At 51.0% G+C, this 21,867-nt stretch overlaps 2 protein-coding genes and 2 long non-coding RNA genes across 4 annotated transcripts; 1 reads left to right on the top strand and 3 right to left on the bottom strand.

Annotated features, from left to right (window-relative positions):
- Positions 1-2,595: 2,595 nt before the first annotated feature.
- Positions 2,596-3,155, bottom strand: LOC100903452 (uncharacterized). The gene is made up of 2 exons (XR_145397.2): positions 3,029-3,155; positions 2,596-2,951 (listed from the first exon to the last, which is right to left on the bottom strand). It is a non-coding gene; the product is annotated as an uncharacterized LOC100903452 (long non-coding RNA).
- Positions 3,156-6,161: 3,006 nt separating this feature from the next.
- Rab23 (RAS oncogene family member Rab23) lies at positions 6,162-14,683 on the bottom strand. The gene is made up of 4 exons (XM_003741569.1): positions 14,566-14,683; positions 7,582-7,775; positions 6,453-6,622; positions 6,162-6,330 (listed from the first exon to the last, which is right to left on the bottom strand). Exons 1-4 carry the CDS (start codon positions 14,681-14,683, stop codon positions 6,162-6,164), a joined length of 651 nt encoding a protein of 216 aa, XP_003741617.1.
- Positions 14,684-15,846: 1,163 nt separating this feature from the next.
- On the top strand, positions 15,847-19,404 carry su(f) (cleavage stimulation factor subunit su(f)). The gene is made up of 9 exons (XM_003741568.2): positions 15,847-15,852; positions 16,211-16,453; positions 16,617-17,054; positions 17,167-17,357; positions 17,554-17,914; positions 18,009-18,111; positions 18,221-18,627; positions 18,745-18,937; positions 19,064-19,404. The coding sequence occupies exons 1-9, from the start codon at positions 15,847-15,849 to the stop codon at positions 19,246-19,248; spliced, it is 2,127 nt and encodes a 708-aa protein (XP_003741616.1). The 3' UTR covers positions 19,249-19,404.
- A 451-nt stretch (positions 19,405-19,855) lies between these two features.
- On the bottom strand, positions 19,856-20,921 carry LOC100903307 (uncharacterized). Its single transcript, XR_145396.1, has 3 exons — positions 20,879-20,921; positions 20,275-20,379; positions 19,856-20,098 (listed from the first exon to the last, which is right to left on the bottom strand). It is a non-coding gene; the product is annotated as an uncharacterized LOC100903307 (long non-coding RNA).
- Positions 20,922-21,867: the final 946 nt, after the last annotated feature.

The raw sequence follows: 21,867 nt of genomic DNA, 5'->3' as shown, positions 1-21,867 counted from the left end.
CCCATTGTTCCCCAGCTGGGAGCCGCGGGTTCTCGTTCTGTTGATTTCGCTCTCTTTCCGCCATACTCCTCCGCAAAAGAAATGAGCGATTGTCCGGGGGAATCATGATGCAGGCTCGGAGTCTGCCGCGTTATAGACCTTGCTCTTCCGCGTTCGACAGTTTCCGTCGTAGAAGTCGGATGATTGTCGGATCAGAGTCTTCAGGAGCAGAAGCCACGGGCTTATTCACCCCACACTAGCCGTGCAGCGGTTCTGGCGGATGGAAGAAGTCGCGTCCGGTCATGTCGCAAATTAAGAATCATACCATGAGAGTCAAGCTCGAGGGTCCGGGCAGTGATTTAGGATTTCGCATCTTGCAGTGACGTTCGCAGCAAGTCCGCATCATGATTCCGCTTCGTCGATTCCTTCCGTTCCGAGCACCGATGGATACGGTTCTGTTCTCTCCACTGAGGGTAGTGAGGTCAGGATTTCGGAGATCGCGTGGGAAGATCTACCTGAAGAAGAAAAAGAGAACGTTGTGAGGCTCCGCATGACTGTGAGTGAAACAAGAGAGGGTATATGAGATACATATTATGTACTTGACACCAGACCATCGCTCTGTCGCGCGAACTGCCACTCCACGTACTGAATATACCATCGAAGAGAAGGAGACCCTTGAGATCCAGAAGCTTACCTATCTGACGAGACAAATCGTACAGAGAAACCCGGGTTATAATGACTCTTTTCTGCCCTGCATGACAGGGAAATGTAACCAACTTGAGGGAGCGTCTCTACGACGTGACTTGCGCAGCCCTTGGGAGAGTCAAGGGTCAGGGGGTGAAAAAACCTGCCCGGAAGGATGCTTGTACAGAAATGATTGTCGTCCGTGAATTCTCTGATGCCAGCGAGGTCCACGTTCTTGAGTTCGTGCTGCTAAATGGTTCTCACGGTAAGTGATTCCAGCTTCTGGGAGTATCCCACCGCATATGTACTTCACGACAATGTGCAACCCTCAGTATCACGCGGGGAGTTTTATCGGGGGAATCGCATCTTTCCCCTCAATTCGAGTCGTTTTCAGCCGTCAATAGCGGGAGTATTGTAGATCGCGAGGACATACGGCTCAACCTCGCACGAACCCTCCGACTGGTGAGTTAGTTCCTACTACATACGGTCATCAATTCCTCGCGAGCGATCCGAGCGCCAATCAATCTCTATGTTCCAACCGGTGACAACTTCCAGAGCTGGTTTGACCTTTCGAGTGCCGAATTCCCTTCGGCGTTCAACGCCAAGGTGTATTCATTCATCGGAATCATCTTGGCAATAGTTGCCACCGCCTCCCTGGTTTTGCACGCGGACTTGTGTAGGAAACGGATGCGAAATCGGCCGGGCCGGGTGGGTATTATACAAATAACGACGCAAAAAAATTGGAGGTTTTCCTAAGTTGAGACGCTCAATGTCCGAGCCTTCAACGAAAACTGACGACTTCGATCCTGCTCCCGCAGGGTACCGCGTCACCGGAAGATCCACATCAGCTCGGGAGCGGGTAACATATGCCATCCGTTTATTCGGGACTCCATCGCTGACAACGTTGGCGGGATGAGGGGAAACCTTTTTATCTCATGAACCAGTCTGAGAGGGAACCGTTTTTCGCGAGCACTGATCGTGACTGAGTCTCCATTCCAGATTCGTCGATTTGCCGATACACGCAACACCTAGCAGATTTGAACTTATGATTGACGAGTAAGCGCGGGGAACCAGATGATCTCTAGGACAACGACAATACTGGAGGGCCTTCAATAAATTCTACGCTATTAAGCAGCGAAGCTCCGAGAAACATCATTGAAAGATGAGGATGGATGCGCTTACGGCTGGGGATCCTGCTTGACCCGCGTCAACTACCGTGAATTTCCACGTTTCTCGAGGCGACTCTCCATGCTCCATGGAATTCCTGTAGGGTCAGCAGAATATCGTCGAATTCCGGCAAAAATCACCTGCGGGATCGCCAGGCCGGGAAATGGTAACGAAACGAATAAACGACTTTCGTACGGTGATCCGACGATCACGACCAATTCTAAAGAATAGGTTCAGGGAAATTCTTAAGCGAGGATACGAGCAAGCGTCGAATAGCAGTCCACCTGAGGGAGATCGGATCACGGAACTAAGCATTGGAAGATATGCTACTGATAGGCGTCGATAGTTTTGCTTATGAAGCGGCGGCATCGACAATAGCTTCCCGGGGAGAGTCGCTCTCCGCAGCCAAAGATCAGAGGGGACTCCCTACCACCTTCAGTATCGAAACGGATCAGTCTTCTGCTACGAGAGTTAGGTTAAGAATAAATCGGAGATCCGGACGGCTGGGGGAGCTCCCCTCAGGTCAAATCCCCGGGTCATCCCCAATGACGTTTGTTCGCTTTCTCCCGCTTTTTTCGGGAACAATCGCATCCGTCTCGACGACAGATATACGTTGATGACCAATACGATGTGACCATCACTACATATGTATCATCGAAATATGCTGTGAGCAATGGCTCTTGTCTTTCAGAGAGGCCATATCCCGGAATAGGTTTGACCCCATCTCAAAGCTCAAAATCGGCCAAGAGAGCTCGGACTTGGAAGAAGAACACATACAGTGATGGATTCCAGAGGCTCGGAAGCACACTGAATCTCTCGCCCTCACTATATTTTTTATTATTCTGCTCGGGCGCCTCAGTCATTCGAGCGCCGGACGGCATTTTGCTTTCAGGAATCCATTGGAGTGACATTTGCCGGAGGCGGTGATCCCCGATGCGGTCGGTCGAGGGCGCCTGATGCATGGAAGCGATGCGGAGGATCGTGATGCCGGTGGTGATGGCCACCGTGACCATCACAAGGACTAATCGAGCTCGGAGTCGTATCAGGAATAGGCGCCGTAGAGCCAGGCGTGCTCTCGTTCTGACTCCATGCTACGCCCGAGCATAAGAGGAACACCAAAGCTGTAAGGAGGTTTCCGTCAGGATCTTCATCTCGCATCTGAGAGCTCACGAGCCCTAATAAGATTCGAGTCGCTTACCCAAGGTTGACGCCATTCCACTGCGTTTCGACTGAATTAGAGGTGGCTGTGTCTCACTTTCTCGGCGGCAACTCTCTTTTATTCGGGCCAATCGAGAGGGAGAACTACGGTGGCGATACTTCCCTGCAAATTATTCTAGGACTTTCCGCCAACGCAAACTTTGGCACGCATGCGCAATCTCAGATGGGGCATACGCTCTAAGTTTGCTCAAAATTGCTCATCACAGTTGTTGCACTGCAGGGAGTGACTCAATGATTTTTTTCACGCCAGACAGATTCACCGATACGGCGAGAAACTTATTCCACGAGGGAGCCTCTATGTAGGCAGTAAGTTGCCGGTTCTTCCGACTCTGATTCAGATACCGAATATTCATGACTTTCCGCGACAGTCCATCGCTCCGAAAGATATCCGATTACTCTGAGATCCATCTTGAGAAAGAGCCATGACAAGAATGAGCTAACTTCTCTAGGCAGTTTTCGGATTGTCGCTGTGAGATCGTGCGTTTCACTGTGGGTCCTGTTTACTTCCGAATTTGTCCGCAGTCGGAAATGATCTCGAGAAATTGAGACTTTAATCGCTCCTCCCTCATCGAATCCTACTAGGACTAATGGTTTGAAATATGCTTCGATGCCCAAGTCAGGCAAAGTCTAGAATCTAGACTATTGATCATTGCCCGAGCCCTTTGAATCAGACTACTGGTTGAGTGCAACCATCTCGATTATTACCTACCAAAAACCCAGGAAAGGGGTTGTACCCTCTCTGCGTCCTCATATTGAAGGGAACTGAACCCTAGCCGATAATGATGCTATAATCAGGAGCATATCCGATGACGAATCTGCGACCGGATCACTATATTCGGCCTCTCGTGAGAAGCATCCTAGTCCTCGGGACTTGTCGGCTCCGACATTAGATCTGCCGCTCGATCAAGCTGTGCTTCCCAAGATCCTCGATCTTCACGACCTTGAGGGATCTGGTTCCTTAAGCCACGGGCGAAGCCGTGGAACACCGGCGCTCCGGCCACAGCTCGTTCCTGAAGTGATGGTCGGGAATTTCCCCTGGGCATCGCTTGTGGAGCACATATGCGAACTCCCTGCAGATAAGTCGTGGAAATGAACTACCGTCATGAGTCATGGCTCAGCACGTGAACTGATGCTCTCGTCGCGTAGGTTGGATGGACTGATGCGTGGATGAGCTCGATTTTACACGGGTAGTGTGTCCGCGTAGCTCTCATTCCTCCGGTGAGAAGTGTAGGCTAGTGTAGCAGGCTGAATGGGTGTCGGAAGGCGCGGGTCTCTGAGGGTTACCATATGGTAACTTCCTCGTTTCCACCACAGTGACGGCGGGGGAGGGTACCAGCGTTGTCGACGTTGCTTCCTCATGGTGCAATCCCGACTTACCTTGAAGCTGCCTAGAGAAGCCTCTACTCCCCGACGAGAAACATCGGCCGGCCTCGGGCATTGAACCCGGCACCCCCTGTCGATGGCAGCGTCAACATAGCGCCCGAAATTTTCACTCGGGGCATAGTATGTGTGAGAGGAGAACCCTTCACCGGACGGGCGATTCGTTTGGCAAATCCCCCATATACGGAGAGAATGTCATCCAGAAACTATCCTTGCTTCTCGCAAGTTATGCCCAGTGTTTGCCTAGACCCACCAAGTTTGATCACATCGCTCGCTCCTTCTGAGAGTCCCTCCAGAACAGGTATCGACTTGTCCCACCAAGTTCTTCACTGGCAGCGTTTCGGGAGCGACACATCCAAATGCGATCGGGGCAGAAGGGATCCTTGGGGAAGAAATATTTTCTCCGTTTGGTGTTTGTCCTGATGCTCCGGCTCCCCCACTACCGTTCTGCACGGGACCGGATACGAGGGGAAGGGGAGCGGGGATCCTCGAGTTACCATCTCGGTCTGGGAGCTTCTTGACCAAAAGAATGAGTCGGAACGCATTCACAGATCGAAAGCTCCCTCGCCGAAAACGATTACCGAGTAGCTCAATAGAAGGTATCAGGTTAGTTCAATAAAAATATTCTACGATCCTTCCTTCCATGATTTGTTTTGAAAGCGAAAACAACCCTACGTCAGCTTCGATCCCATCCGCTCCAGACGATAAAATCATGGGATTCCGTTTGCAACACTCGAAACGGATCCCTCGAATAATAGAGCTCGCCTTATTGAGTCTTGTCTTCTCAGAGTTTTTTGGTCCAGTCATGCTGAAGGCTCGATGAGTAATAGGCGTCGAGCCGAAATGCGAGCCGATATCCGAAGACTTGGGCGAGGCCCTGAATTCTGAGCCGACATAGCTCCCCCAACTAGGAGGCTGCAAGCTGCACCAGCCGTGGTAATCTCGCCCCTTGAAATACGTGATTCGGAGTAAGCAAATCAAGTTCAGAATCCAAATCTTCACAGGGTTTCCCCGTCATCGCGATTTCGGCTCCAACCGGAGTCCCGGCTTGAGACTCATTGAGAACTCATTCCCACACAGAAAAAAATCGGTGCCTTCCTTGCGAATCTCACGAGCAGTCACTCAAAGTCAGATATTCTCTCATTCTAAAGCACGTTCGTTTCGTCTTTCTCCCGTATCTCTGCCCTTCAATGGAATCTATCAGCACCATTCGTGCGTGTAGCCTCGGCAACTCCTGACCTCGCGTGAGCTCTACTGCATCTCTCATTCACCGCCCGGAAATCTGTAGAAATCGGTCGTATATCGGAGGAGTGAAAAACTCTCGCCCCTACCAAAGAAATCGACTCGGGCCTGAGCGTCACCAGACCCTGTTTTCACAGAGAATTCTAATTTTGAATATAGACTTGAACTCAGTCAGTTCATGAGCTCCACTGAATCACCCAGTATGCTTCGGGACTCCGGACTTGTCACTCGAGACAGATCACTATCCGAAGGGGGTGCTCTAGACCTCTGGAGTACAGGACCCGCGGCGATAAGTCCGATTTTCCCTGCAGTTCAGGCATGTGAAGAGCTCCTATTCATGCATTATAGAAATCTCCTATATTTATTCAATTATATCCGCTCTCTGCATTGCTGCTCTCGCAATCATTCCTATTCTTTAGAACATCTATGTATACGTCTTTATACATGATTTTACACTGACTGACTAAATATAAGACCTTCTTTACATCTGACTACGTGGGGAAAAACCGCACGCATTTTGACCGCAGCGTACGAGGCTTCCTCTCGAGCTTCAAGCTCAAGGTATTATTATTGTTTGTGGGTGGCGTCGTTTGCTTTTGGAGATGATTACAATCATTTAGTTCTCGACTCAGCGCTTCCATGCATTTTTCCGCCAGGTACCTGAAGAGAAATTCGCATCAGCTTCTATTCTCGACGGGAAGATGGGTCAATAACGGTGCAGATTGGTACATATCCTGTAGGGGGTATACTGATTGTTTACTCTGTATTATGGAATGCCTCACCTGAAAGCCTCGTCGACGTTGAAGTCTTGCTTGGCAGAAGTCCGATACAGTCGAAGACGATGTCTTCGAGCCGCGTTCTCGGCCATTTCTGGGCTAACGAGCGCCTGATCCGCCAGGTCCATCTTGTTCTGAACTAGCACCATGGGTAGACTGCCGCATTCAGCTTCCACCTGTGGCGAAGATTCTCGATAATTATTTCTCCCGATTCCGACGCTTGTGAGAGGGAGCCGTTTCCGGACGAGCGGATACCGGGGTAAATATCTTTTCGGGATGATTGCGAGATAGTTCTCGATAGAGGAGCTTCTCTCATTGTTTAATACATGGCCCCGCATTAATTGCTCCACACTGTATGCTACATGATGGCTAACGTCAATTATTTATTATCTACCAATCTATCAATGTATGGCGAGGTAGAGCCTGAAGCTACGAGGAAGTTCGGCATCAGGTCGTCGTCGGTTTCCCTCATTTCACGCTTCGCAGCTAAAGCCGCCAAATAATTGTTGGTTCGGAATGAAGCCCGATCGCTAGTGCTGTTTCGATGATTTCTTCTGCCGGAGGCAAAATGTATAAGCGACTTTTTCGCGCCCACACTGTCTTGCCGATCAGTCCAGCTGTCTTCTTGTCCGTCGTCGGTGTTCCGATCGGGTCTGATTTTCGGACAGCCAAACGAATGCTGGCTCTCCGGCTGACTGTCGGACCGACAGTGACCGACGGATCGACCGCTAGGCCGTGCGTACGTCCGTCGGCCGGTCCGACGGAGCAGCATTTGAACGCCGGCATTCCCGTGAGCAGCAATGGCTGTTGTTACGCTGGCTGCATTGATTTAGTTGGAAGACGACAAGTTGAGAAATCAGGGCATGGAAGAACAGTCACCGGCAAGCTCGTGGGCGTCAGACGTGGCGCCCCCGAAACGGCAGGTCAAGGTCCCGTGGCGCTATGCACCCTGAACGACAGCCTAGTTTGTGCACTATGCGCCAGATAACTAAGTGACTACCCTTCATTGCCTCTCCGTGAGAGATAGAACCTTAGATCAACGAGAAAATCCGCCAAATTATCATCCAACTCAGGTTGATCTATTTGTCCATATCTCGATGAATGACGAATCAACCGCACAGACATGTCTACGTACCTTACTCCGCCAAGAGTCAACCGCCTCGAAGGACTGCAAATCTGTGGAACTGAACGCTAGAATCGCTCCATGAGCTCCTCGGTAATACGCTCGAGTCAATGCATCGAATTCTTCTTGACCCGCCGTGTCCCAAACCATCAATCTCACGCACCGACCGTTGCCGATTTCTAGCACTCGTTCTAGAAAATCCACACCTGCGAAGGAAGACTCGTATGTTAAGCAGTGTTGAGCGAGGACAATTATTCTTCCTCTGCCGTCACGTTCCGAAAAGTCATATATGTATGTCTCTCTGTGGTCAGAAATCTAACGACAGTCTTGGCTTTCGACGCTCGAAACTCGTGAGCGGACCTTCTCATTGGCTCAAGAGTCCTAACCGGGTATTCGTATATCAGTCTCTACAACTCTGGTTCAGTATGCTCTGAAAGTCTCAGGAGTTACACCGTCAAAAGGACGGAGGCGCGAGTCGAACTCCTGAGTAATTCGATTAGCGTCCGCGACATCCACAATCGATCGGGATCGGTATCCTCTCCCTCTCTGGCTCGCGCCCGCATAAAAAAGTGTCGCATGCTTATAATAAGCATAAAAATATCATCAATTTCATCCTGCGGAATAGATGATGATTGAGCGATTCAATTCGTCTGACGTCGGTTCAAAGTCGCCGGTTGTGGAACTTCACATACTCCGGCTCCCGGAATGCGACGACACAGTCAGAGAATAACAATTATCCTCGGATTCGCGAATTCCGTCGCTCGAACGAGCTGCTCAACGATCGGCCCCAGAGAAGAGCGAAGATGAGCGAAGAAGTACAGCCAGATTTCAAACATTTCTAATGGCTTACAAGAGGAAGAGCCATTCTTCCCCAAACGAACCTCAACAAGCCGCCTCGTTTCCACACGAGCGCTCTGACTCTGACGCTGCATTTCTGAACGGAATCTTTGCTACCACCGTTTCCGACGCCGCATCGCGGCTCATACTACTATAGCGACCACGCCACTATTCAAACAGTAGTTCACATCAATGTGGAAACCGTCTCTAGACCCTCGGTCTTTGGTAGGAGGAATTAGTTCACCAAGTTAAAGAAGGATTCTCGTTTCTGTTCTTCTATGTTCGAGCCACTTCAGAAATGTTTCACACGCTTCTGCAATAAATCGTGAGATCGTGCATAATTTCCCGGCATTCCGGTTATTTCATTCGTGGGTTGTCTATTCTGAGAGAGGTCTCAGCATAGCCTCAAAAGTAGGGTCTGTTTTTACTGGAGACTCTACGCTGCCGGCAGAGATCCCGTGAAAGAATGGAAATCTGACGCTCCGGTGAAGGGGGTGGCAATATCGAGTTTCTCACTACTCTAGCTTCGCGGCGCCACGTCTGTTGCCGACGTTTGCGTCTGCTGCGGGCTTGAGTTCAGATACTTTTTTCGAGAAAAAGAACGGTACGGCACTCTGGAAAACTTTTCTGCCATGCGTGGAACAAAGAGCTTAGTCGCCGACCATTATATCCTCACAAAGGATCAGTCGTTTGACAACCAACACAAGCTGGAAAGAGAGGAGGACAGCCAAGAAAAAACGGTGGATTTCTCGCCACAAAAAAAAGAGTTCAGAAAGAAGTTCTAACGTTGTCATCGGCGGGATAAAGCCGCCAATGTCGGCCGCCAACGACGTGATCTTCTAAACTACATGAATCGGTCTGTTGCAGCAGGAGGCGGGCGGAAACCAGTGGGCGCGAATCGTAAACATGAATTCTCCTCGAGAACATGAAATAGAGAGGAACTCTTTTTTTCCCTCAGTCAGTCAGAGCAATGGAGGGGCTCCTCTTTGGAGTGAAATTGTGGGAACTTCCCGATTTCCCACTGCCTTCCCGCCGCTGATCTGGCTCCTGCTTCGGAATTCTCGCGGTGGTCACCGAATGAATTCAAACGGAGCGGAACTCTAGATTTCTTGCGGTCTTGTTGAATCACTGCTCGTGTATGCTCGGTGAAGTGAGCGAGATTGTCGTGTCGAGCAACGAGCCTCGTTGGCTCGAGCCCCATCCCTTGAGCCGGCGTTCACAGCTTTGTTCCAGAACAAAGTAGATCACTTGCGGTTTGTTAGATTGAAATGCTCTGGAGCGTCCCTATCGCCGTCGCGGCGAACGTGTCCGTCACATGACCGCCGGAGCGTTGTTTCGCGGCCAGTGAAACTCAGACGTCGCGTCGACTTGCGGATCGTTGTGTTGATGGATGGATCAGAATCGATCGTAGGCTACCCCAGGACCTCCTGGTGGAACTCGCCCGGATTCAGACCGATTACGGTTTTGAAAATCTTCCAGAACCCGTTTCTTGATGAATAATCACGGAGCGTATCTCTATCTCACCGATGCACACTAGAGGGTCCCAGCGTTCGAAGAAGCGGCCTTCCCCGTCGTGACTCGGTCTTGATGCGGATCAAGGGAATACGTGGTTATGAATTTTCGGGAGCGGTATCCTGACGGCCCTCCATCGAATTGGCCGAAGGTATGGCAACAGGCTCGTTGGAGAAGTCACCCCATGGCGACCCATTGATTTTAGGATACGTAATTGGATAAGAGACCGGTAGGGAACAACGGATTCCGCAATATCTTTTCAATCCGAAACCGTGAGAAAATAGACAAGGTTTTCTCCTGAGTCAGATGGAGGACCACCATTACGGATCCGGGACGGGGAGCCCGGGGGTTGCCGGAAACCGATCAGAAATCGAACAATCGATGGGAATGCCTTATCGGATCGCCCCGACTGTCTCTTACTCAGGATTACCGAGTCTTGGGACGTAGAGCGATCGAGGGGACTTCCAGCCGCTGCGGCGACATCCCACGCACTCTTCATTTCCACCCATTTTTCATATACGGTCGGCCACATGTCCCTCACTCGTGCCGGCGCGAGCCGGCAAGACTGATCGAATTTCACTACAGGCGGCCCGGAGCGCAGATCCGATGTCCCGATACATTCAGAGATACTTCGGTGCGGAGGCCCGCTCAGACTTCGACCAAATCGCAGCATTTATCATCCCTTCCAAGCTTCGGTCAAACAATGAGGAATATCGATGAAACTCGAGAAAAGACCCGGTTGACTTGATTCACGAACAGATGAAGATGAGCAGACCCGTGGACGAGTCTTTCAAAAAACGTGTGTGAAGGCTCATTGAGATGCATCGAGCGTAGCGGAACGTCCCGTAGAACGAAGCGGTCAAATTCGATTCTCCTAATGAATCTCGTGCCGTCGAATTCAAAGCGATTGTTGGAATTATTCGTGCAAGCTCTGGGATTCGGTCAGCGGCCAATTCAAACACCATACAGGGTTTTGTGGATGATTCCCATCCGGCTAGATTCTTGCCGAGTCATCTCGATGGATGCTGTCCTAACGATCCTGAATCCACTGGAGATCCGTGCTGTACCGCGTTGACTAAATCGGATCTGTATCCATAACATATCGGAACGATCCCGATTCTCAGCTCCTCCCGACTCCAAGTCAGGAATGCAGCAGCGAAGTTGTGGAACCGTGACTCCGATTTCCATGCCGGAAACACATCATGGTACGATCGGGCTCGGAACCTGTACCTTAATTGGGGCTACGAATGGATTTTCTCGGAGTAACATGGACTGCTTTGACTCTTTCGACGATAAGTTTCGGGTGTCTGTGTGGAGACTCCGGAGGAAAATATGCAATGAGGAGGTGGAACTTTTCTGCGCGATCGTACACGCGACGGAAGCGTCGCAACCAATTCTGCTTCGGTCTCCGGCAATGTTTCAAGCGGAGTAGCAGGAAATAGCCACCTCGTCCAGACGAGATAATTACAGCGCATCCGACCCAATAAGCGACGGATAAGCCGACCACTCTACATGGACAAAGCGCTCCCCCAGGAACAGGTGTCTTCTGCTGAGCAGCTGTCACGTCCGGAGATCCGGATCCGAGCCGCGCGTGCCCCCTCTGACATGGCGTCAGATCAGTGCGCTAAGCCAGGGGAGGACCGACAATCGACAGAGCCTCAGATAAGCGAGCGGTAGGAATTACTCGGTTCCGACGATCGCCACCGATGAGAGGTAGCGTCCTTGAGGTTTGCGAGGGATCTTCTGGCGAGATCTTCGAGGACTTGAGACTCATCCTGAGCGAGGGAGCGATTGCACATTTCCCATATCCACGAATCGCTTCAGAACGAACGCGGCCGTTCGCTGCTATCCGGTCTCTCGAGATTCCCCTGATATCTCCTGGAATCAAGTCGATTCCATAGGATTTGATCGTTCGTCATGGATATCAATATATCCATGCGTCTGCTTGTCCCTTCGGCTTAACAGAGCGGTCGACGATAACCATCTGACGTCGAACGACATTGGTGACGATCGAGGAGAGAAAAGGCTGAATTCCTCTCAGACAATAAGCATATCACAGCAATGACGGCGTCGGTAGCTTCCACCGGCGATTTCTGGTTCAATGCACGCCATCCTAGATCCAGGCTGTTGCCGAAAATGCCTCGCTTGGCGTGAGCGGGAAAATCTGATGGATGGATCGCTTGCCGGTAACCGTCCTGGCGAGGAGTCACTGTGAGTAATAGTAAGTTACACGCGCGGCCCGCATGATCATCTTTTCCTTCTAGAGTCTCGCCTAATTGAGCGAGCACCCACGGTGGCCGCCGCGCCGTGAGCGGTTGTTACCGTCGATGGTAATCGTGCACGATGCCTGCGGTCCTCACAGATGTCGGCGTGAAGCGACGTGTGGAGCAAAAAACTCACAGGGAAAATCACAGAAAAAAAAGAACTTTTTTGACAGCTACGCGCTCTTGTCCGCTTTGTTGACCGGGTCCATTATCGACGATCCGACAATCTTCGCCTTCAAGTCATCGGAATGCGGCGCTTTACAGCTCTCTCCGTAGCATGCCAAGTGAAGGTGTTCTCTCTTTTACACTCGTCCAATCATGATGTTTCCTTAGATTCCGTAAATCTTTCGGATAGTCGTCTTCTTCTCGATAATCAAACAAACAAACATCGCTTCTTGCAACTGTGTTTGGATAAAGTCGAAGCAAGATATTTTGATGCTGCTTTCCGATTGAGCAGCAGCGGTGGTGGTCGCAACCAAAACAAGTGGGCTTCTCATTTTCCCAGGAAGCGTTGACAAGGAAGCCCAAGGTAAGGAGAAGTCCCTTTGTTTGGCTCTGCTCCTCGAAGACATCGATAGACAAAGCGAAGATGCGTGGCGTCGAAATCACTCTCGCAGATACTACTGCTTGTGCAGCTGCTGCTGCTGCTGCTACAACAACATGGACTACTAGTAAGCGACTGAGAAGATCACGACAACGCAAATGACGTATGGTAGACAGCTCTAATGCAACGTTGTTATTACGCTGTAGCCCTCGGTGGTTTGTTGATCTACGATTTTGAATAGCGTCATTGTGGCCGAGTGAGGCAATACGAGCTTCGACATCGATTTAAGATTTCGTACTATAGGAGCGAAGTTTCTTATTTTCATTATGTCTCCATCGATGGACATGGAGCCAGCCGCCGCGCATACCTACACACCGGATCAAAGGTTCGACCAAATCCAGGATTCAAAGAGATCTAGGATTGAAGACGATAAGGATAAAGCTCGGCTCTCGATATCTTCGGCAGTGGATCCCGGGGACGTTCCTAGGGGAGATTCTGATGCCAGCTCCTCCGGGAAGACACAAATCCCGAAACGTGAATTTCTAGCACGGATTCTCCTCGACTCAGTCCTTGGTACGGAGAGACTTTGGGCTAGACTCGGAATCATTCTTCGTCTCCATTCGACGCAATGCTTGGACGGAATACTTCGAGCGAGAAGTCTTGCGAGCGCGGGCGGCCACTCAGTCAGTTTAGGCATCGAAGAGCCATCGACTTTTAGAAATGTCGTGTGAATCGGTGAATAAATCGCAAAAACGACGAGAATCTGTTTTCAACGAAGACATTTGGAAGATTTCCGAATCTTTAGAGCTCACATCGCATTGAAAAGTGAGCGACGTGGGCACCCGACCGCGGTGCGGTTTCGTGGATAGTGATCGCGGGAGATGGCTCGTTCACGAGGCTCGCCAATTTGCATGTTGACAACCTGGCCGACGCCTCAATCACCAGACGCAACTCTTGACGCTCACGCATTCTGCAGTGCTAACAAGTGGTTTGCTCTCGGGCCGAGTGAGTGGCTGGTCGGTGGGTCGGCCCGTGGTCCGATCGGCCGGTCGGCGCGTTCGAATATGTCCACTAAACGCATAACGGAGAATCCAAAGTTTCGCCGTGATGGATGGGGTCGTGAATTTTGATGATGTTTTTTTCGGTCTAACGTCAGTAGGGTCCGTTCTCGTGGGTCGTTAAGGACGTCAGAAAACCAAATGGTTGCCGTGGCCGACACTACGTTCTCCCACTTCCTTCCTTGAGCGAAAACAAGAATAGATTTTCGGCGTTCCTACCACTCGGAAGAGATCGGGAATTCCGGAGTTTCGGATTCTGCCTGCGCGCGCCCAACTCCATAGGTCGAGTCTACCTAACCGCCTGGCACGTGAGTAACGGACGGTGGATGGAGGCTTGCACAAAAGGCGTCGACAGCCCCAAACAATGTATTGTCGGCCTTTGACAAGTGCGGCGGGTTGTCGTGTCGCCCGTCGAACTCCAGCGCTCGTCGACGATGCCGCGCCGACGCGCCGTCGATATATCTGTCAGAATATTGACACTGCGAAATTGAGCCCTAAATTTCCTCTAAGTCCTTTGGGAAATCCCCCTGTTTCCTTCTGGAGTATCCTTATTTTACCGCGGTCCGCGACCAATCCAGTTGATCAGCGAAGACTGGACGTTCTCCCGCTACCGTCCGATCTCCGTACAACAGAGATTTATCATGAAGAAGTCTGTCGGCCAGAGCCTGAACACCGCGAAGATCATGTGTCCATCCTCGATATTCGAGAAAGAGCTGAGACATATCCGACTCTAAGGAGTCCGAGTGCCGTCCGACTCCCTTGCCTCCAGAAGCACACTCACCGATGGTTTGCTTATAGTTCTGGGAGAAGACTCCTCTGCAGAAGCGCTGTATGAGAGAACTTTTGCCTACAGCACCGTTGCCCACCACGACGAGCTTGAAGGCCAGCTCGTCGGCCATCCTTCTTTTATACCACTTCTGCACGGCGAAGCTCAATCGGCACCTCCGAGACACACGAACCAAAATTTCCAGCACCACACACAGACTGAAGCTGTGTACCACACACGGGATCTGCTATCGAACTGACCGAATAGGCGAGCAGCCAGCCTGCTTGCTTTGCCGCTATCCTCAGACGCACAACCGGTTTCGTCACGGAAACTCACGCTAACTTCTGAACGCACCGCCGAAACCGAAGTGCCGAAATCGTCCGCCTGGCGGCGAAGAGCGTCTTCCTCGCCGAGGGAAGGCTTTTCGGCTCGCGATACCCGCCATCTGAGCTGATCGGACTTGTCACAGTAGTTCGTGAGCTTTAGGTGAAACGAAATTATTAAATGAATCCTATCGAATCGAGACCTATCGAATGCGGGGACGAACTTCTACGGCATTGCCAGTTCGTTCTTTCAAATGCGGAGGTTTACGAATTATTCTCTAGGATATCTTTCCGGGATACGCGGAATGCTCCAGACCATATCTTCCCTTGCTGTACAGAGATCTGAGCGAAGATCAACCGGTCCCGGAACCTCCCGGTGTTCTCGAGGACTTAATGCCCGCCTTCCCGAGCCATCCCGTCCTCCCTGCCGTCATCAGGGTGGAATGAGAACGATTCTCGACACGGAACGTCTCGCCGTCGGATGAGAACTCACACTGAAGTGCTCAGCTCAGAGGAGAGCTCTCGAGTCCCGAAGCTGCCCCCGTCGGAATTCTGCGCGGAGTAGCCCTAGCTCACGTCTGAAGTATGAAGCAATCTCTGCAGGACATGCCAACGATGTACTATCAAGAACGATTGACTCGGAGCTCTCCGCGTTTGTCGAGGAATGCGTAGCTCCTCCTCCGAGCCCGATCCTCGTGACTACTCTCCGGTATCGCCGCGGGATACCCCACGGTGGCGTCGGATGTCGTTTCGATATTCCCGACGTCGAGTGATTCATGCGGAATCAGAGCCTGCGCGGAGCAGGTTGCACTCTCGTCCGCCCCATTCGGCTATGTGCGGTGCTCAGCAGAGATCACAGTCATCATCATCAAAATAAACTGCCGGCGTCGATGATCAGTGTTGTTGACGTGCTTCGATCGTGCGACTCTCGAAGCCTTCCGATTTCCAGAGCCCTCGACGTTCCCGTCGAGTCATGTCGGTGAGTACCCCCGCCCCCCTGAGGAGCGTTCGGGACGTCGGATCGACGTGGAGTGATGCTAGACTTCCCCAGCGGCCTCGCTCATCCGCGATCGGTGTTCCCTTTGAAGATACACGCATTCGTTATTGTCTCTCGAAAAACTCTATTCGCAATGTTTTTACGGCGGGATCAGTTCGAACGAGTCCCGCCGCTTGATGGAATCCCGTGGGTCTCGAAGTTGCCGATTCCTTCGTCATTCAGATGTGCGAGGAAGTTGGCGCTCTTTTCTGCGTCGATTCGCGTCTTCCGTGTTCGGAGTCTTCCATTCATGAGTAGTATTACTTCATCGCGGTTCCGCTACAAGAACTTATTGTTACAGGACACGGAGCGTTTCCGGGCGTCAGAAAAGCGCCTGGAAGACAATCCGTATGATATCGAAGCTTGGTCAGTTCTCGTGAGAGACGCTCAGGCGAGAAAAATCGAGGACGCCCGAGAAATCTACGAAAAACTTGTGACCACATTCCCCAACACAGGCCGATATTGGAAGGTCTACATAGAGCATGAGCTCAAGGCGCGATGCTTCGATCGCGTGGAGAAGCTATTCACAAGATGTCTGATAAAGGTTCGTTTCCCGAGCATCTCCGACCATCAAGAGAGTGACGGGAGGGTTTCTATACCGCCAATCGCTCAACTACGTATCGATCGTCGAGCTGATCCGTTAGAGAACACTCTTCGGCATGAGGAGAAAGATCGCGAAGTGAACATGGACACCGCTATCTTGGCAGGTGTTGAACATGGATCTATGGAAGTGCTACCTGGCCTACGTTAAAGAAACGAAAGCTTCCCTACCGTCCTACCGAGAAAAGATGGCCCAAGCCTATGACTTCACCCTTGATAAGATGGGCATGGACGTCACGTCGTACTCCGTTTGGAACGATTACGTCAACTTTCTGAAGAGCGTTGATGCGGTCGGAAGCTACGCAGAGAACCAGCGAATTACAGCTGTGAGAAAAGTCTATCAGAAAGGAGTACACAACCCGATGACCAACATCGAACAACTCTGGAAGGACTACGTGACCTACGAGCAGAACATAAATCCGCTCATAGCGGAAAAAATGATCGCGGATAGGAGTCGCGACTACATGAACGCACGGCGAGTCTCCAAGGAGTATGGTGACAACTCCCGTGGTATCAACAAAAACATGCCTTCGGTACCCCCACAGGTGAGCGCTAGGGCTTTTGCATTTTCGTGGAATCCACAGTCGATCCCGAGCCAGGGGAACTCGAGAACCCGACGACGACGTGAGGAATGAGTTGTCGGTAAATTTTTTCCAGGGGAACCCCGAAGAGATGCGACAGCTCGAACAATGGAAGAAACTGATCGCCTGGGAGAAGTCGAATCCTCTCCGCAGTGAAGACACGTCGCTTGTCACCAGGAGAGTTATGTTTGCTTACGAGCAATGTTTATTGTGCTTGGGCCATCATGCGGACATTTGGTTGCAAGCTGCGCAATTCCTCGACGAAAGGTATACCGTTGTGCTAATCCTCCGCTCGATCGATCTCTCTGATCATTGATTGCACAATGCCATTGCGAAGCCAGTCGCAACCGTATGGAAGCGAAAATCTGACTATGCCCTCTCGGGGTCCTCGACAAGCGATTATCCGCTCCACTTCGAAGATTTGTTCGAAGAATGAAATCAATCAAATAAATCAAATCCGCAGATCTCGAGACGCTGCCGACCGAGGGGATCCAACGCTTGCGAAGCAGTACGCAGAAGATGCGGCTCAGATGTACGAGAGAGCCGTCAGTGGTCTCCTGTCTAAATGTCAACTGCTTTACTTCGCCTATGCTGACTTTGAGGAAGGGCGGAACAATCACGAAAAAGTTCACACCATATACAACCGTCTGATCGAGATCCAAGACGTAGATCCAACACTGGCGTACGTTCAGTATCTGAAATTCGCACGTCGAGCGGAAGGCATCAAGAGCGCGAGGCAGGTTTTCAAGAAAGCAAGAGAAGATGATCGTTCGAACCACCACGTGTATGTGGCAGCAGCGCTCATGGAATACAATTGCAGCAAGGTGGGTTCCGACGGTCTGACTATTTTCTGATCGCGAGCTGTTCCTTCGAGCCCGCGGAGACTTGACCATTACTAAGAATTTTTTATCCTTTCAGGACACTACTATCGCGGTAAAGATATTCGAGCTCGGCTTGAAAAAGTATGGGGGCAATTCAGATTATGTTCTCGCCTACATAGATTACCTTTCTCACCAAAACGGTAAGCGCGCGGAGCAATAATTCGGTGCTCGGAAATGGTCGTGTGCTCTGATCTGCGGCATCGTCAAATGCGCCTGTCTCACGGTGAATATCATTATTATCGTTTTCAGACGATTCCAATACTCGAGTCCTTTTTGAGAGAGTTCTGAATTCCGGTCAACTCTCGGCCGAGAAGTCGCTCGACATTTGGAATAAGTTCCTCGAGTTCGAATCTCAAATAGGAGATCTCACGTCGATATTGAAGGTCGAAAAGAGAAGAGCGGCTGCCATCGAGAAGCTCAAAGAGTTCGAAGGGAAGGAAACTGCTTTATTAGTCGATCGGTATCGATTCCTCGAAATGGTGCCTTGTTCACCGGCCGAACTTGTCACGATGGGATATCGAGAACTCCTGATGAAGAATAAAACGTCTCTCATTGGAGGGCTAGCTAACAACGTCATGATGGAAGCAAATGCCGAGTCGAAGTCTAAGCTGTTCGAACCGAACGTTCTGCACATGATTCCATTCAAGCCCAAGCAGGTGAGACCGCGGACGTTGGATTTGATATAGGAATTAGCTGCTGAAGCTCGTCGATCCTACTGTAGGAGGAGTGAATATATATTTTCTGAAGACTAACTCTTCCTCATCCATCCTCAGTCGTACCCGAATGGAGCTCATCCCGTACCGGGCGGTGTTTTCCCGGCACCCCCAGCTGCGTCCGAGCTGATGGTTCGCCTGCCCCCGCCGAGCTCTTTCAACGGTCCATTCGTTGCCGTTGATAAACTCATGGATATATTCATGACGATGACCCTCCCGAACAAATTGCCAGAACCTGACGGCGCTCAAAGCGGTAAGTCTGCAAACCGAATACTACGCGAGCTCCGTAGTTTTTTTGTACTCTCTTGGAGATTTTCTCCCGCGGATCGCTCGGGTCCGATTGGACGTGCTTGTGGAAACTTTTCTCCGATTCTCGCAGGTCTGAGCTTGAAGATTTTCGAGCATGTGCTGAAACCCGTCGACTTCGGTCATGGTCAGAAGAGACTCCGCACCGGAGACAACTCCGACTCGGAGAATGAAGAGAACGGTTACCCCATACAGCCGGCGAATGACATCTACCGAGCCCGTCAACAACGGAAGGTGCAGCAGCAGCAATTGAGATGAGCAGCGATCGAAGATAGTCAAGGCATCATGTATCCATCTTTAAGTTAACGAGTAATATCGAAACACACATTGTGACCGAGCACGGACTTCCTCCGTCAGAGATGACGGTCGAAGACGTACAGTGAAGTGTTGTAAATAAATTAGCCCAAGTTGTAAGCTGTGTCTCATTCTCTGCTTGACGCTGCTTGATAAGACTCGGAAAGTCAGCGTCTACTCGAGGAGTGGACTCTGTCAGAAGTTTCTCTCCACCCTCGGACACAGCGCGTCAGGGACCGCCTTTCCGCCCGTGAAGTTTTTTTCCGGGAACTCCAAATGGTCAGGTGGCGATGTTTCAGCGAAGGCGCCCGTGGAATGGATGGATGCCTTACACCAAGGATCCTTCAGAAGAAGAAATAAATGACTCACATGATGGCTCGGACGTTCGATATTCCCATCTCTCATTGAGGGGGCCGAGAACTCTGTGCCGCTGCCGATGCCCGTCGCTTTCGACCAAGGGCGGAAAATCCGGAGAAAAATCGGATCCATGAACATCGACTCTATGCGGTTCCGATATGTGACAGGGATCGATCAGACGAGCCAGAAAAAAATGAGCTTCCCCAGAGTTCCGTACTTCAGAGATTCAGTTTATTCTCAATCTGATGCGCGGCAGCCAAATACATCGGATCGCGGAATTTGTCAAATTATCATAATACACATCAGAGATTGGGGGCGAGCTGAGCAGGGCCGATATTTACTCCTGTCCCTCGTCCACCGTCTTTTCGACTTTCTTGGATTTGGGCTTGCGTCCGCGTTTCTTGCTACCCTTAGGGCGTCCACGGGGTTTTTTGGCGGCAGAAGCATCAGAAGACGACTGAAAATTATCTTCGGAAATGAGCTTCGATTCCTTTTGGCGCCTAATCGGAGATTCCTATCGTATCAGATCGGCAGAAAGATTCGCTTGGAACACTTGATTAAGCTGAGATGAGACCATGAATTTATCAGCGAAAAGGAAACTCGACGGAAAATTCTACGATTCGGAACACTCACCGCCTTGCGTTTGACGGCTGCCTTCGTCTCGGTTTCGGGCTTCTTCGGCCTTCCCCTGCGCTTCTTATCTCCAGCAGCGCTTCCTCCTTCGCCGTCAGACATTTTCTGAAATGTTCCAAATGTTCCAATCATTTTCCAGATCGAAATCTTTCCACAGGAAAATTCGTTCGAGTCGTGGAGATTTTTCTCCCACACAAATCCATACAGTTCGCTCGGTGGGAGCACCGAGGAATTGAGTTTTGGCGACAGCGGTCCGCCATTTTCCTTCGAGCTATCTTTCGATTTTTGGTGCGGTTTCTACAATTTTTTGCCAAGTCACTCAACGGAATCATCAAAAACCGTTACCGATCGGCTAACTCGACGACTATTGTCACTTCGTTCCGTGGCCTACAGGTCTGGGAAAAAAAAGGATTTCTAGGCCTACCGCCTATCGCCAAACGTCAGGTTGCATCGCTTCGGGCGCGATCTTGGAGACGGATAAATTTTTCAATGCGCTCCCGCTTGTCAAGATGGATCAGGAGGGACCTCGCAGTCGTCTCGAAAATTAATCTCGCAGGCAGAAGGCTGAAAACCACCGAAATTGAAAAAACATCACTCCACTCACCGCTGTTCCTCGCAGAGCCAAGAATCAGAGTGGAGTCGCTCGAGTTGCGAGAGTCCGGGTCCACCTTTTCGCTCTCTTGGGCCCTGCTGCAGCGCTCCTCTAGGTTGAGGCTATGGGTCCGCCTGCCGGCTTGTTCACTGGCTCAGTCGGTCGGTCGCCCGCTCGCGAGCTCTCTTTCCCCTGATTTACAACAACGACGAGGACGAAGACGAGAACGACGACCGGCGACTCATGCTCGGTGGGAAGGGATGAATCTTGCACCTCACGCTCTCAGCTCTTAGCATCCTGAGTTGCTCCTGTCCAGAGACTGTGCACTCGTATCATCGTAGTCTTCACCCGCTTCTCGTAACGGTCATAGCAACCTCTGAGCTCATTCGGCATACGCGAAGAAACTTCCTCTCTCTCTCCCTACTTGGGAGCCTGAGATTCTCGCCCCTATCGCCAGTACCCATGTCATCGCGTCGTTTTTTTGCCTCTGCGAGGAACTCTCCAGATCAGATTGCCTCTCGGTTTTAAGCCATTCCCAAGTTGGAAAGGGGGAAGAGATCGCAGAAGAAGATGAGTATATACGAAATAATTTTCCGGAGGTTCCTCCAGAGCTGGATTTCATGTGTGCTGGTCGAAAGTCCGACCGGGGGACCAGAAGTAGCGCGGAGGATGTGTATTCTAGAGTTCCATAATTTTCGTTCGTTTTCATTAGTCTTGTAGTCGAGCCCGATGGTATGAAGTCCTTAAGGCAAACTCGTCGCACGCATACCCAAGAAAACCTGGCGGGCGCTCCAAGACCCAATCCGAGTCGAAGCCGGCGGATGGACCGCGAGAGGCGCGGACGCTTCCCCGTTCCCCGAGCTCTAAAGACTGGGATTTCGCGGATTATATCCGAAGATGGATCGTATACCTGGACAGAAATCGCAGCTCCCCAACTGGACCCAGAAGCAATAATCGGGGCACAGATCCGCAATCGCTCAGATTTCACTCGTGGTATTCTC

The sequence above is a fragment of the Galendromus occidentalis genome, unplaced genomic scaffold, assembly GCF_000255335.2.
Source record: "Galendromus occidentalis unplaced genomic scaffold, Mocc_1.1 scf7180000077185, whole genome shotgun sequence".
NCBI classification, from domain to species: Eukaryota; Metazoa; Arthropoda; class Arachnida; order Mesostigmata; family Phytoseiidae; genus Galendromus; species Galendromus occidentalis.
The sequence above is the reverse complement of the archived record's forward strand: the minus strand, read 5'-3'. Positions and strand labels throughout refer to the sequence as shown.

What these genes read in the sequence shown, in the direction of transcription:
- Rab23 (XM_003741569.1), bottom strand. Translation starts at nt 14,683, where the DNA reads ATGGCCGACGAGCTGGCCTTCAAGCTCGTCGTGGTGGGCAACGGTGCT. An exon ending in GAACTATAAGCAAACCATCG is followed by an intron (nt 7,776 to 14,565) that starts GTGAGTGTGCTT and finishes CTTCCTTCGCAG; the next exon opens with GTGTGGATTTTCTAGAACGA. An exon ending in AACGTCGACGAGGCTTTCAG is followed by an intron (nt 6,331 to 6,452) that starts GTGAGGCATTCC and finishes ATTTCTCTTCAG; the next exon opens with GTACCTGGCGGAAAAATGCA.